Source organism: Colossoma macropomum, unplaced genomic scaffold (assembly GCF_904425465.1).
Source record: "Colossoma macropomum unplaced genomic scaffold, Colossoma_macropomum, whole genome shotgun sequence".
Taxonomy (NCBI): domain Eukaryota; kingdom Metazoa; phylum Chordata; class Actinopteri; order Characiformes; family Serrasalmidae; genus Colossoma; species Colossoma macropomum.
Genome location: NW_023494809.1, coordinates 24,470,957 through 24,485,613, shown reverse-complemented (window position 1 = coordinate 24,485,613; position 14,657 = coordinate 24,470,957). Strand labels below are relative to the sequence as shown.

At 37.3% G+C, this 14,657-nt stretch overlaps 1 protein-coding gene across 1 annotated transcript; it reads right to left on the bottom strand.

The window, feature by feature from the left end:
- Positions 1–4,803: 4,803 nt before the first annotated feature.
- Positions 4,804–12,911, bottom strand: si:ch73-264p11.1 (uncharacterized protein LOC100000923 homolog). Its single transcript, XM_036558696.1, has 4 exons — positions 12,570–12,911; positions 9,633–9,696; positions 7,487–7,649; positions 4,804–7,096 (listed from the first exon to the last, which is right to left on the bottom strand). The coding sequence occupies exons 1-4, from the start codon at positions 12,881–12,883 to the stop codon at positions 7,056–7,058; spliced, it is 582 nt and encodes a 193-aa protein (XP_036414589.1). The 5' UTR covers positions 12,884–12,911; the 3' UTR covers positions 4,804–7,055.
- Positions 12,912–14,657: the final 1,746 nt, after the last annotated feature.

Sequence of the window (14,657 nt, the reverse complement as noted above, 5' to 3'; positions counted from 1 at the left end):
TGCATTTGGAGCTTTAAATGTTGTAAGCAAGACCTTATAGTCAATGCAGAACTGCAGTGAGTCAAAGTTGGACAGCGGTGTGACTGGCAACAGCACAGGCAGGCATTTGCTATAAATTGGACCACTTATATTGACTCCCAGGCTTCCATTAGCCAGCAAATGGCAGTATTTTACCTTGACTTTGATATTCCAGACTGAAGAGATGCACTATATACAGCTTTTCACAACTAATCAGCAAAGACCAAAACTGCAGTTCTGATTAATTTAGCATTAATGTGCTTTAGGCATGCACACAGTTACAGTACTGACAGCTAATAGATCCTTCCAAGAATAAAGGAACCAACATGTCACAAGACGAAACTCCTTACTCAGCATTAATAATAAAAAAATGGGTGTATTTTAAAACAAACATACAAAGATTGTCATTCCTCTGATTCAATTGATCATCAAAAGATCTTCAACCAAAGTTAGAACCAACAAAATGAACAATTACACTGATAAACTGACAATAATCATCTTTTACCCTACAATTAGGGCCCCTGAGAATTTCCATTACATTTATACATATAGGCAAGTTTAATAGACATACAGTACTGTGCAAAAGTCAAAGACCACCCTTCATTTATTTAATGTCCTGTAAAAAACAGCCTTAAAGCATGTTTCATGTTTTTCAGGAGATATTTACAAAGAGATTATAATAAGATATAAGATAATTCGCTTGCGTAAGGAAGGAGAACGTGGGAAGTTTTTTTTTAAAAAAGAGTTAAAAATGAGATTAAAAGCCTCAGTGAAAGTGGGGCTGTCCCCATCAGATAAAGAGCATTAGAGCTTTCATCTTTGAGAGAGAGGAGAAAATCAAGCTGCTTCAGATCTGAAAACATCCACAGGAGTTTTTGTTCATCCTTCCACTGTGAGAAGACGACTCAGTGCTATGGGAATGTGTAGAAAGGATGAAATAGACAAAAAAAAAGCAAAAAAGCAGTTCAGAACTGTGGACAATGAACTGACCACCCCAGAGCCCTGACTTCAACGTCACTGAATGTGTTGAGAAGCAAAAAGTGCAACCAACTTCTAAGACTGAACTGAAAGCAAGTCTCCTGAAAAGAATGGAAGCTGTACTAAAGGCAACGTGTTGACAAACTAAACACTGACAATGTGATATAATATTTAGTTCTTAATGCTTCTCTGTAATTTTCTGTTATGTTTTCTGCTTTTTACTGATGCTGAAAAATGAATAATTTGTATTTACTGGCTGTTTTGACTGGAAATCAAATAAACAAAGGGTGGTCTCTGAATTTTGCACAGTCCCGTAAATGAGAACTTTCTTCACCGCTTTTTTCAAGACCATTTTAAGGTAGTAGGGCTGCTGGAGGGAAAGTAAAGCTTAGAAACCACAAGCAAAAATGACTTTAACAAGATGCAGCAAATGCATTTCACAAACTTCCAAGAATGATCATTCATTCAACAATGAAAGGCGTAATATTAGGCCTTTAAACAGGAAAGGCTTCTGCAGTTGATTTTCACATAAATAACTTTACCAAAAAAAAAAAATGGCCCGCCTACACATTTTCCAATCCACACAATATTTTGACGTTTGCTGTTTCCATTGTGCTTTTTTCTACACTGTGGCATTTTGCCTGTTTTTTACCAAAGAAATCTGATGGATGGAAACATGTAGTGAACACATGTATTGATAAGTGGTAGCATGGCTTTAAACAGTGAAACTTGTTAGTTGTGTGCACCATAATATATGTCCAACCAGATTTTTACAGTTACAGGAAGCAATTCAAACACATTTGACAAATTAGCAGCTGGTATGTTTTGATACACTGTATCGTTCTTGCTATAGAGTCATCTGCACAATGTTATTTACATAACTGCAGCAGTTTTATCATCTTTATATAATTTTTCCAGCTTTGCTTTTTTCTCTAGATCTATATATCTGCGTTCTGGTTAAAATAAGGGGTGTCCAGATAGGAGAAAATCTAAATAATAGCAGGCTAACAAAGCATAATAAATGCTGGCACAAACAGCCATTTAAACAGCAGTTAGCATTAGCTGGTGAAACGTTTACAGAAACTTTGAAAAACCTTCCAAAAAGCCACATTTGTCATCAAAGCTCAGGAGTCTGAGAAAATGAGAAACTACCAATCTTGCAAATAGTTGATCAGGATATCTAATTTTAAACCGCTCTATAAACCATTTTTCTGTTTTATTTTGTTGTCCATTGACCCAGTGAATTTAATCGTTTATGATAATGTTGTTTTGATATCATCAAGTGATGCATTATCAGCATTTTGATTGGCTGTTTCATGAAACTTGTTCCACGAAATTAATATGGTTGCAACTGTTGCAGCTGAGTTCCTGGACACTTTACATTATGCGACTCAAGTGCTGTTTAGTTTTATGTAGGTGTCAAACAGGTAAAGCTGCGGCCATGTTTTAAACAGGTTGCTGGACACTTACATTATGCAACTCAAGTGCAATTTAGTTTCATGTAGATTTCAAGTCAATAGAGTTGTGGCCAAGTTACAAACAAATTGATGGACACTTTTCATTATGCAACTCAAGCACAATTTAGTTTCTTATAGGTTTCAAACAAGTAAAGTTTCAGCCAAGTTTCAAACGAGTTGCTGGGCACTTTACATTATGCAACTCAAGCACAATTTAGTTTCATGTAGGTGTCAAACAGGTAAAGTTGTGGCCATGTTTCAGACAAGTTGCTGGACACTTTACATTGTGCAACCCAAGTGCAATTTAGTTTCATGTAGGTTTCAAGCAAGTAAAGATGCATAAGTGTTTAACTGTGTAAGGCCAGCCTTAGATGACGTGGCCGTACTGTAATAAAAAGAGGATGTTTAACCACCATTCCACAGCCTACAGCGTTACCAACTGTAAGCTAGTGAAGCACCTTTTTGTTTTCATGCTACCAGTACTGTCTTTGTTGGCAGTTTTAAAAAGCTATGTTTGCTTTAACAGAATCAACACAATGCCAAAATACATCTGAGGTATTTTTAAATTTCCTCTGATGTGTGAAGATACTATTTAAAACAAGAAACAAGAAACTTAGTAGCCTAAGATAGACTGCGATGGTGCCGCAGAAGTTGTAGAACATGCAGCAGGATGTGAACTACAGGTCAGAGTAGCTGCGGTTAAGGGTGGGTGATATAGTACAAATATCATCATAGCTGGTAAGATATTTTTCCACTATATACAATATATATATCACAGTATGTTGTTTCTGACGTTTGCAAACAAGTTGAAACTGACAAAACAGTAGTACCGCATTTTGAAAAGATATGAAAACCTGAGTACTTTTTTTAACTCAACATTTACAAAATAAGCTATTTTAGATGGAACAGGAGGATCCATGCTTAAAAAACAGCTAAGAAAAATCAGGGCGAGAAATGTCCACACATTCAAGAGAGAATCAACAGGAGAGCCTCACTGTAGAAGCATGTATAAAAAGTAGTGGGTTTAGTTTTAGGTTTGTGGGGCATTGCCCCACTAAATGCAAGGCCTGGTGTTAGTTCATCTGAATGAGTAGCCCCTACTGAGTGGCGCTCAATCCTCATTCTTATTAGATAATCTGCATCTTAATGTGCTGTGACTGAAAGATTTCCCCAGTTTGATTGATGTTAATATGGTCTTCATAGTACTTTTTTAGCTCTAAATTGGCCTAAATTTATATTTTTTCAGTAAATTCGACAGAACATCTTGTAGGGCTTTATTTTTGAATAAAAAATGTTTTCAGACTCCTCTGTTTACTACTGAACATTTTAGTCTGTTAGCTCAAGTACAACAGATGCTAGGTGACCTCAGCTGAAATTTTGATGGACATACAACAGTATTTAACGGAGGCAGGAATTTTGCAAATGGTCAGTCTGTCTTTTTATGATACGTATGCGCCATGTTCTAGAAATACTGAAGATTCCCGTGACCTACTCAGAAAAGCACACGCTGGTATAATTTACGAGCATAACAAATCATCACGCTGTCCACCCCTACCTACAGAACTGTTAGTTATGATTAATCCTGAGAAGATTTTGATCATCTGTGACTGTCTCACTTAGCTGTAAGGCCACATGGCTTCTAATTGCTGTAGTACACTTTATTCATTTGAAAGAGAACCTGATGATTGATAGGGTCCCTGAGAAGAGTTTCAATTTCTACAGAGTCCTGTTGCATCACTGAGGGGGCACTTTTTTAATTGTTAGATCCAAATACAAATCAGACATAACTGACAACTTTCTTAAATTTAGTCAATTTTAACTGCTATTCTGATTTGATACGTAGAGTACACACTTAAAAAGATGGTTCTTCAAGGGTTCTTTGGTTAAGGCAGTGGGTCTATTTAGCACCATGAGGTCTGTGTAGACGCATATCATGCTTAAATGGCTCTTTGCATGGTGAAATGGTTCTATATAGCACCAAAATGGTTCTTCTGTTGCTACGATGTCAAGGTTGTAACAATAAAAGGACCCTTTTTTGTGCAATATAGAACCATATCGCTGTTGTTGGAAACAAAACCTTGTATCTCCAAAATTGTAATTTTGATGGAGAATTCTTAATTCTTCTTTACTTTTAATGGAAGTCAATGGAACCAGACTTTTTTCCAAGTCATTTTGGGCCGTTTCTTTTGGTCCATTCATCATGAAATTTGCACACAATGTAAAGAACACCAGGCCTTTTCAAATTATGTCAAAAACTGAAAAACGACAAAAATGGAGAAAAGGTTTTGTCCCGACAACAGCGATATACAATACTTTCTCCATCAATCTGAAGAACTATTTCACCATGAAAGGCCATTTAAGCATGAAACGGTTCTATATAGAACTCATGGTCCTAAATAGAACCCTTGAGGAACCATCGTTTTTAAGCGTGTAGTGGGGAATTTAGGCAAGCAGAGTAACTGCTACACCAGGCATGTCAAACTGGGGACCTTCCAAGCCAAAGTGCTGTGGAGATTTGTCAGCGTTTACCCTCATCTAACGCTCTGAATTCAGCTCATGAAGGCTTTGCTAATTAGCTGATGAGCTGAATCAGGTGTGTTTATTGAGGCAGTGTGCTGAAGTCTGCAGTGTTTTGGCTCGCGAGGACTGGACCCTGACACACATGTGCTACACTGTCCGAAAAAAGAGTCCTGTACAGGTACATCTGTGTTCAGAAATGTATCCTCAGAGATACAACATGGTCCTTAAGGTCCATTTGCGTACCTTAAATGAGTTTAAAGGTGCTCTTCATTTTCATTCACTTTCCCAGGGGTGCGTATTTGTACAGTTTCATCCATGTTTGGCCGCCCCCTGTCAAATTCCATATTTATGTTGATTTGAACACATCCTCTACAGAGAACATACTTCTTCAAATTTTAATACACTGGTAAATTGCTGAATTTAATATACTTGGGAATTAAAAAAAAAAACAAAAAACATAAAATATGCCCTGTGCAAAAGTTATGGCACATTTCATAGTTTATGTTTCATTTTTTCCCAATATGTTAAACTCAGTTAGCTTGAAATTGTACACTAAATTAATGCCATAGTTACGTTTGTTCCCTGTAGAGAATGTGCAACTTATTTTTAAATAAAAAATCAACATGTCATTTGACCAGGGGTATTCAAACTTTTGCATACGTCTGTACATTTCCCTAACCTAATGCTTTAAAATAGAAAAACAAATAAAAAGCCTGCACAGTTACATTCCCTGAGGTACTGAAGACGTACCCTTGGGGTTACCACCTCAGAGACAGTGACAGTTCAGGACCTTTATTTCTGAGAGTGTAGAGCGAGAGTAAAGCTTAGAAATACCCATGAACGACTTAGAAAACCTTATCTTGGCATAATTTATCACCAAATCAACTTCATATTGCCAATCCTAGTTGTGGAGCTGTTTGTTATGGTTATTCCTGAAAAGCTTTTGCTCTTCTGTTTCACACTACGTTAACTTTACGCTGTGAACTTCACGCATGCAAAGTAAGTTTCTTGAAAGCAACATGAGACTAAATGACCTTTGAGTTGCACCATGTAAAGCAACCTGCTGGGCGGCTGAACTTCGTGAAACAAGTTGCATGAAGCAGCAAATAAAAATGCCGATAATGCATCACGTGATGACAATAAACAAGATATTTTAAAACATCAGATTTTAGTGGATCAACAGACGAGAAAAAATAAAAACAGACGGTTTATTGGACGGTTGAAAAGGAGACCCCTCTCTAGATGCCCCCTAATTTTGTACAGCGATCAGACTAGGATGAAAATTATTATAGAAATGGAGGTCCGTGATCAACTTGGACAGGATGAGCAAGGTGTCATCTAATATATAAATGTAATGGCTATTTAAATGTTCATTTTAAAGTCTTAACATATACACAACACATACACACAACTCAAATATACAGTTAAGAACACTAGATAATTGATATATATAACAGCAATTGCAGCTGGGAAAATATTTGAATATAATAAAAAAATGCTACAAATTTTAACACCAAGAATGATATAGTGTATCAAAAATATAAGCTGCTAGTGGAGTAACCCATGCAACCCATGTTTTTAATTGCTTTGTGCCAAGTTGCATGGCAATTATGTTGCAGGCAGCTCATAACATGCAATGTAAAGTTACCATGTAAAGCTAGCCTGAAACCCAGTTATGGAGGCCCACAGCACTGCTCAGCTCTTCCTTGCTGTAACATACATCATTTAGCTTAAATGAACTTGAGGACTAATCAGAGGTGATAGATCAAACACTAAAGGCATCAGGGCTGGAGTGAAACCTTTTCTATCCTGTTGTTCATGTTCCAGGCTGCTAACCAGCCAGTGTAAATGTACCCAGAATGAAGCACATATAAGCACATTATCCTGCCTTGTCCAGCGAAATAAATTTAAGATATAAACTATGCATTCGTATTTACATTTTACATTACAAAAGAGATAAAGTTAATATTATTTAGACTAATCTGTACATCTTCACTGGTGGGAAACTCTTTATACAACAGTCGTGGGCGACCTGGACCACAGTCAATGCAGGAGCTCTTTTTTAACAAAGGTTCAGTAGATTCAATCCGGTAGCACGACCACATAATCAGATGACTCCACATCTGAGAGAGAGAGAGAAAAAAGAGAGAGAGAGAGAGAGAGAGAGGGAAAGTCACACATAAGCAACAGCTCTAGCTCTACAGAACCTTTTCGATAAATGATAAATGATAAATGCTATCATTTATAACTATATTCTATATAACACCAAAAAGGGTTCTTCTGTTGCGACAAAGTCAAGCTTGCATACAGTACAAGAGCCCTTTTTTGGTGCTCTATAGAACCATTTTCAAAAAGCTTCTGTATAGAACCATATACAACACATCTGAAGAACCATTTCATTATGCAAAGAACCATTTGAACCAGCATGAAATGGTTTCATATAGAACTCCTGGTTCTAAACAGAACCATCTTACATTTTCATTTCTGTCTGATCTCAGCAGAACTTCACTCACTTTCATAGTCGTGGCAGTCATTGGAATCGTCGGCTTGTGGCGCCATTGTTTTCCTCTTCACTGAGTGACGCAGGCGCGTGGCCAAACCTTGATTTTTCTTCTTATAGTGACGAATAAGCTCCTGCATGGTTTTAAAATAGAGCTCCTGTGTCCCTGTACTGGTCTGAAAAGACAAATATTCTCATATCAATCAATCTGAATCGTTTTAAAGACTTTCTTTGAAGGGTTACTCCAGGACTCCCAAGCAAATGTCTGTTCAACATGTTTGAATTGCATGGTTTAGCACTGACTAGCACTTGCATTAGCACTGAATGTTCACTTGTATTTACAAAAAAGAACAGAAAACCTGGTGAGTCAAAACAAACTTATAATAGAAGCCAATAAAATACAGAACGCATGGTGAGGCCTCGTTCAGTTGTTGTGCTTTGAAACTGTTGAACTCAATTCACTTTGTATTAGACAGTCAAGCTCAGTGCTCACTTTTAAGAAGCATCTAAAAACATATCTCTTTAAATTAGCGTTTAATTATGTTTATCTTTTAATTTGATCTGTGTCGTTTTCTTACATGATTCTAAATTAATTATTATTTTTAATAACTTTTTTAATTTACTTTTTTATTTTTAAATACTTATTATTTCTTGTACTACTATTAAGCTTTATCACCTGTCTGTAAAGCACTCATGAAAAGTGCTATATAAATAAAAATAATAATAATAATATTATTATTATTATTATTAATAATGAGTTGACTCCTATATGTGTTTGAAGTCAGTGGGTTTTCAGGACTTTCAGAAAGCACACTGAAACTGTTCTTCACACTTATTTGACACCAATGCTGCAGACATAGGCTGAAAAACTGACATACTCCTTTGAGGACGGGAAACAGTGCAACTAAAGGCATTAAAATTCTAAAAATATGACCACTAATGCACATTATGTCCGGCATTGCCGTGCCCTCTATCTATAAACTCTGGAAGTCTCTGAAGCTATTTTGGTAATTTTCTGACTGTCGCTTTAATTCCTGGAAACTGTTCACTTCATCGAAAGAGATGATGGCAGTAGAAGTGAAAAAAATACTGAAATGTGCTGCAACATCAGAAAATCAATTCAGTTAAGTGCAACTTCACAATCTTAAACTCCTATTTTTCACAAATTCTGCATGATTCGATCATTGAAATGATGATGTGTGTAGACCTGTTCATATACTCAGTACTGTAGCACTAAAAGGTCTCATTAAAATGAACCACATTTGAGCATATTTGTTACTGCTGAAAATATTCTGTGACCCAATGATGGGTCAGATTCTACACTGAGAGGAGTGATTGCAAAATAAACTTGGACATATCACATTTTGGAAAGGGGTCGAGTGATGTATGGAGGAGAGGACGTTAGTGCTTCATTCATAACAAACGTGCAACTTATGCCCAGTGTCCATGTTAATATCATCATCATATTATTTGAAGGGTTTTGTTCCAAAACGCATCATGGACACTCAGGCATTCAGGGTGGTTTGATAAAAAATGATGTTAGAACTCTTTACAGTGGATTTCTTTACAGTGGTGGTGATAGGAACCAGGGGTCACGATGTCTATGATGCAAATATTACCATGTTATTTTCTGTACTGAGCAGTGAACCTGCGTTTCTCCTCAGTTGTTATATGTAATGTTGATAGTGGTCAAATGGTGCTTGATCTGATACGTTTTGGTGCTGTTTTGCACAACACCCTGCATTAACACAAGTACATTTTAGACCAAAACCTTAGCTTAAAACCAAACAATCAAAACCATGTCTCAGATACTGGACAACATATTCACATCCATTTTGTGCAATAACATTCTGTGAGGGAGGTTTTAGAGGTGTTAAACGCTTTAGACGTTTGGTTCCTATCACCACCACTGTGAGCGATTTTGACTCTTTGTTTCTCTAGAACAGCGCATTTCATATCAAACCACTCTGAATGACTTAACTGCTCTATTATGCTGAAATTTCTGAAACGTGGGTGAAATTACCCTTTAATACTTACTATTACCCATTGGAAAAATAATGACACAGTAACATAACCTTTTGCTTGCAATTATTGCTAAAATACAGACACTTGCACATGGCTCAACACTATTGCAGTAGAGTCAGCTTTGTCTCACCTACCTGTAAAGTGTAATATCCTGTATGGGTTTGTAGGATCCTGTACGTGTACACGATCTTCTGTTTGCTGTAAGAGCAGAGAACAGACATTTGTTAACGCAAAGGCCTCTACAGGGCAAAGGCACGGTACTGCAGGGCAGCGTCTAACATGATATTGCTATTTTTTATGGACTGCTTCAGCCCACACCTCTGACATTATTTCTAAAAGTGCACAGTGTCATGATGCGGTGTGTCACTAACACCAACCATAGTTTTTTGTGATAACACATTTGCAGAATCAGAGCTGTTTGATAAGAAACCACACATTTGAAGAGCTCTTTTCACACGCCATTTCTGTCACTTGCCATCAAAGCACATAAAAGCAGAAGCAGTTACTGCAAATCTGAAACTGATCTAGTACATCCAAGCACAACGTGTGCCATTAGCAGACAGCAAAGATGCCAGTCAGGGTTTGGTCCAGACCCACGTCCAGGTCCAGTCCTGGAGGACCAGCACAGTTTGGCAGTTTCCCTGCTCAAACACACCTGAGTCAACTCAGCAGTCAAACCGTGCTGGACCGAGGCCCTCCAGGACCAGAACTGGACAGAGTGTATTTATCATTCATTACTGTTTTACATTTTTGCATGTACGAAAATGGCCAAATGTTCAATGCTACATAACAATACAGTGCCACATTATACTTATATGACAGTGATGGCACAATATGCATTTCAAATAAATAAGAAATGCCAAATTATCCAACAACATAAATCTCCAGTACATGTTTAAACTTCCAACCTAGTCCTGGTCAAATGACTTGTTTTGTTGATTTTCTAAGTGAAACGTGAAAATAAGTGTGTGCCATATCTTTTGCACAGGACACATTTTATGTTGTACCAATGTTGTACCAACACTTGCTTTTAAATGGGAATTTCCACAGTTTTTCAAAATTTCTGCATAATTCAATTACTGTGAATTATTGGAAACACCGTCATTCAGAGTGGTTTGACATGAAATACTTCATTGTAGAGAAACTTAGATTAACAAGAATATATACATTTTACTGGCTATGCAAAACAATCAGTCAATATACTGTCTCTAATATGTTGTCATATAGAATTGTGATGATGGTAAAATAGTGGTAAACCTGCAAAAATAAAGTTTGAGTACCACTGTTGTACCTTCGAGGGTACATTTACATTGTTTGTGCCTTGACGCATGAAAACTGTATGTCTACGATGCAGATATTACCCTTTTATTTTTTGTACTGAGCAGTGAACCTACATGTTTCTACTGGGTTGTTTTATGTAATGTTGATAGTGGTCAAATTGTGCTAAATCTGATAGTAAGTTTTATTTTGGAGCTGTTTTGCACAAACCCTGCATGAACTTCTCCAGCATGAATGGGTTTTTTTTAAAGTACATTTTAGACCAAAACCTTAGCTTAAAACTGTCATAACACAATGTCTCAGACACCAGGCAATATATTCATAACCATTTTGTGTAATAACTCCTTGTGAGGGAGCTTTTAGAGGCATTAAACTCTTTAGACGTTTGGTTCCTGTCACCACCACTGTGAACAATTCTGACTCTGTTTCTCTAGAACAGTGAATTTCATGTCAGACCACTCTGAATGACTTAACCGTTCTTATATGCAGAAATTTTAAAAAGTCTGTGAAATTCCCCTTTAATATTTAGTATTACGCTCTAGAAAAATAATGGCAAAAAATAAATCTATCATAAAACAATGTAGCATCTTTCAAATTAATAATTGAGATTAAACACTTTGGACATTTGGTTCCTATCAACACTGCTGTGAAAAATGTGAAAAATTCTCAGGTTTGTTTATCTGGAGCACTTCACATATGAATGACCTGAAACTGTTTATGTCTTAATCACCGAATTAGGCTGAAAATGTGAAAATTCAGTGGAGTAGTCCAATAACTGCACAATAGATAACATTTAAATTTAAGAAATAGTATGGTTATGCAAAAGTTTGAACACTCCTAGTCCTGGTCAAATGACTTGTTTTGTTGATTTTCAAAGTGAAACGTGAAAATAAGTGTGTGCCATATCTTTTGCACAGGACACATCTTATGTTGTATTTTTTTTCCAATATGTTAAATTCAGCAAATAAACAGCAATTGTGTATTAAAATGGGCAGAATCGTGTTCTCCGTAGAGGATGTTCCAGCTTATTTCCCCTTAGTGAAATAAACAAAACGTCATTTGACTGGGGACGCCCAAACTTTTGCACACTGATTAGCTATCTTGCTTGTTAGCTGTCGATACTTAGTAGTTCGGAAACTGACAGAAAAGCTTGAGCTCAAATAAACAAACATTACAGCCCAAGTTGGTTTTCTTAAGACCCATGAAGTGTCTCAGGAAAATGGGCTTTGTTTTATTTCCATGCCTTTGCCTCACATGCTGTTTGTTACAATATAGACATAATATTGTGAATAACACCTGTGAAAAATGATTGTGGTCGGCATAAATAACTGCAATGAACACAAATGAATGTGATCAGGCAACTATTTAACAGCATACCGCCGTGTGCAAAAGTTTAAAACACCCTCGGTCAAATTATGTTTTGTTGAGTGAAAAGAAGTGGCCACGTCCTCTACAAAGAACTCGCCTCTGCACAGTTTTAAAGCATAATTACTGTTTATTTTGCAGCATTTAACATATTTTGGAGAAGGTCTGTAAAATGTGGCCTGTGCAAAGGTTAAGGCACATTTCACATTTCCTATTTTAGATTTTATTTTTGCTCCAATAACTGTTAAACTCAGATTGCTAAATTAAAGAGAAATTGTGCAAAAAATCTCATAGCCAAGTGTGTTCTCTCTAGAGCATGTCTTGACTTATTACCACTTCAAAAATGAACAGAACAAGCAGTGTGTTCAGACTTTTGCGTACAACTGTGTATGCACAGAGCCAGACAAGTACAGGAAGACAGTACTCACTAAACGCAGAGACACAGAGCTCCCTGGATGGTTTCGCTGTCCCTTATGAGATATGATCCGTCTTTGCCCTTCCTACCCAGGAGTTCCTCGCACCTCTGCCTGCTGATGGGGCCATGATAGATGGGGAGCCCCATGTCCCCCATTGTATTCGGGGATGAAGTAGCCAGGGCCCCCCTACACACACCTCTCCAGCTCTGCTGGAACTTTAAGTCTGAGAAGAAGAGTTGTAAGCTCAGAAAGAAAAAGAGCAGAAAGGACGCTTCTTCAAACCCACATTCCGAAAGCTTGAGGCGCCCTTTGCTAAAAGTGTGCATTATTTCCACCCCACAGCGGACAGGCTGTGGCAACGGGTCACAACGTCATCTGAAACTTCACACAGGAAGCGTGTGTATGTCTCTGTGTGTGTGTGTCTGTGTGTGTGTGTGTGTGTGTGTGTGTGTGTGTGTGTGTGCGTGTATTTACCCAATTCAAACAGTGAACAGTTCATAAATAAAGGCAGTGCATACATGCATGCATTACATATTCTACATATATTACTGCAGTTTTCAATTACCTGGTCAGTTCTGAGTTTATTGAACTGGAAAATGAACTGGTGCATCGTTCCACTTGAATCTCTTCCTCTTTTGTACTTATAGAGTCATTTTTCCATTATGATTCATTTCCACTGTTTGCCTCACGCTTTGCATCTATTATTAGAGCATTTGATTGTTTTACTCAGCTTGCTGACTGTAGCCTGTGTTTCTGGATGTACTACATGCAGCGGTAAACTTTCAGAAGTCCCAACCATGTGATGACTTGCAAAGAAGGGAAACAGTGGTCACTTTTGTCGGGTATGCATGTCTGTGGCCATTTCAGGTGTGAAAACTGAACACATCTACTTTCAACAAACTCCACTGCATACTGACTGACTTTCCTGAAGCTTTAACCATCCACTTTCTATGATTATAAAATGTATGATTAAAAAATGTACTATTCTAAAATGTACTAAATCTATTTCTATGATTAAAAAAAGTACTTAGATTTTCTTGCATGTATACATGGCTATACATTTGCAGCTTTATCAGCTGAACAGCCTACAATCATCATTAAAGGGAAAGTCCACAGAATTTTCAGATTTTCTGCATTAGTCACTCAGTTGAGATGTAAACAAATCCATTCAGAGTTTTCTGATTTGTGTGCATTGTACAGAAATACACATTTTTATGTGATATTCATAGTGGTAAAATAGCTGTAAATCTAGTTGTAGTAATCTGCCTTAACAGTCTGTCCATCATGAAGGCATTTTGAAAAACTTTTACGCCAAAACCTTAAATATTTCAGACTCTTATTTCATCATAAAATAATGTTGTAAGCAATATATCAGTAGCCGTTTCATGCACAGCTTGCTCTGAGCTGAGTTTTTGAGACACTGAACACCGCAGACAATTGGTTCCTGTTGCCACAACTAAGAGCAAATTTTGACTGTAAAATTTCTAGAACAGCATTTCACTTCAAACTACTCTGAATGTCTTTGTTTACATCTTAATGATTGAAAAATCAGTGGAACTGTTGTACAACCATCGTGACAACAACAGTGTTCAATGTTAGCCATCAGATCATGAAAATAATGAATAATTAAAAATAACATAAATAAAGTATGCATACATACACACATGCAAATTACATTTACACTATATTGGCAAAAGTATTCGCTCATCTGCCTTCACACACATATGAACTTGAGGGACATCCCATTCTTAATCCATAGGGTTAAATATGATGTCAGCCCACCCTTTGCAGCTATAACAGCTTCAACTCTTCTAGGAAGGCTTTCCACAAGGTTTAGGAGTGTTTATGGGAATTTTTGACCATTCTTCCAGAAGCGCATTTGTGAGGTCAGACACTGATGTTGGACGAGAAGGCCTGGCTCACAGTCTCCGCTCTAATTCATCCCAAAGGTGTTCTATCAGGTTGAGGTCAGGACTCTGTGCAGGTCACTCAAGTTCTTCCACACCAAACTCGCTCATCCATGTCTTTATGGACCTTGCTTTGTGCACTGGTGCGCAGTCATGTTGGAACAGGAAGAGGGCCATCCCCAAACTGTTCCCA

Coding starts and splice junctions, on each gene's coding strand:
- si:ch73-264p11.1 (XM_036558696.1), bottom strand. CDS start 12,883: ATGCACACTTTTAGCAAAGGGCGCCTCAAGCTTTCGGAATGTGGGTTT. Junction 9,697..12,569: donor GCTCTGTGTCTCTGCGTTTA/GTGAGTACTGTC, acceptor CTGCTCTTACAG/CAAACAGAAGATCGTGTACA. Junction 7,097..7,486: donor TGACTGCCACGACTATGAAA/GTGAGTGAAGTT, acceptor TCTCTCTCTCAG/ATGTGGAGTCATCTGATTAT.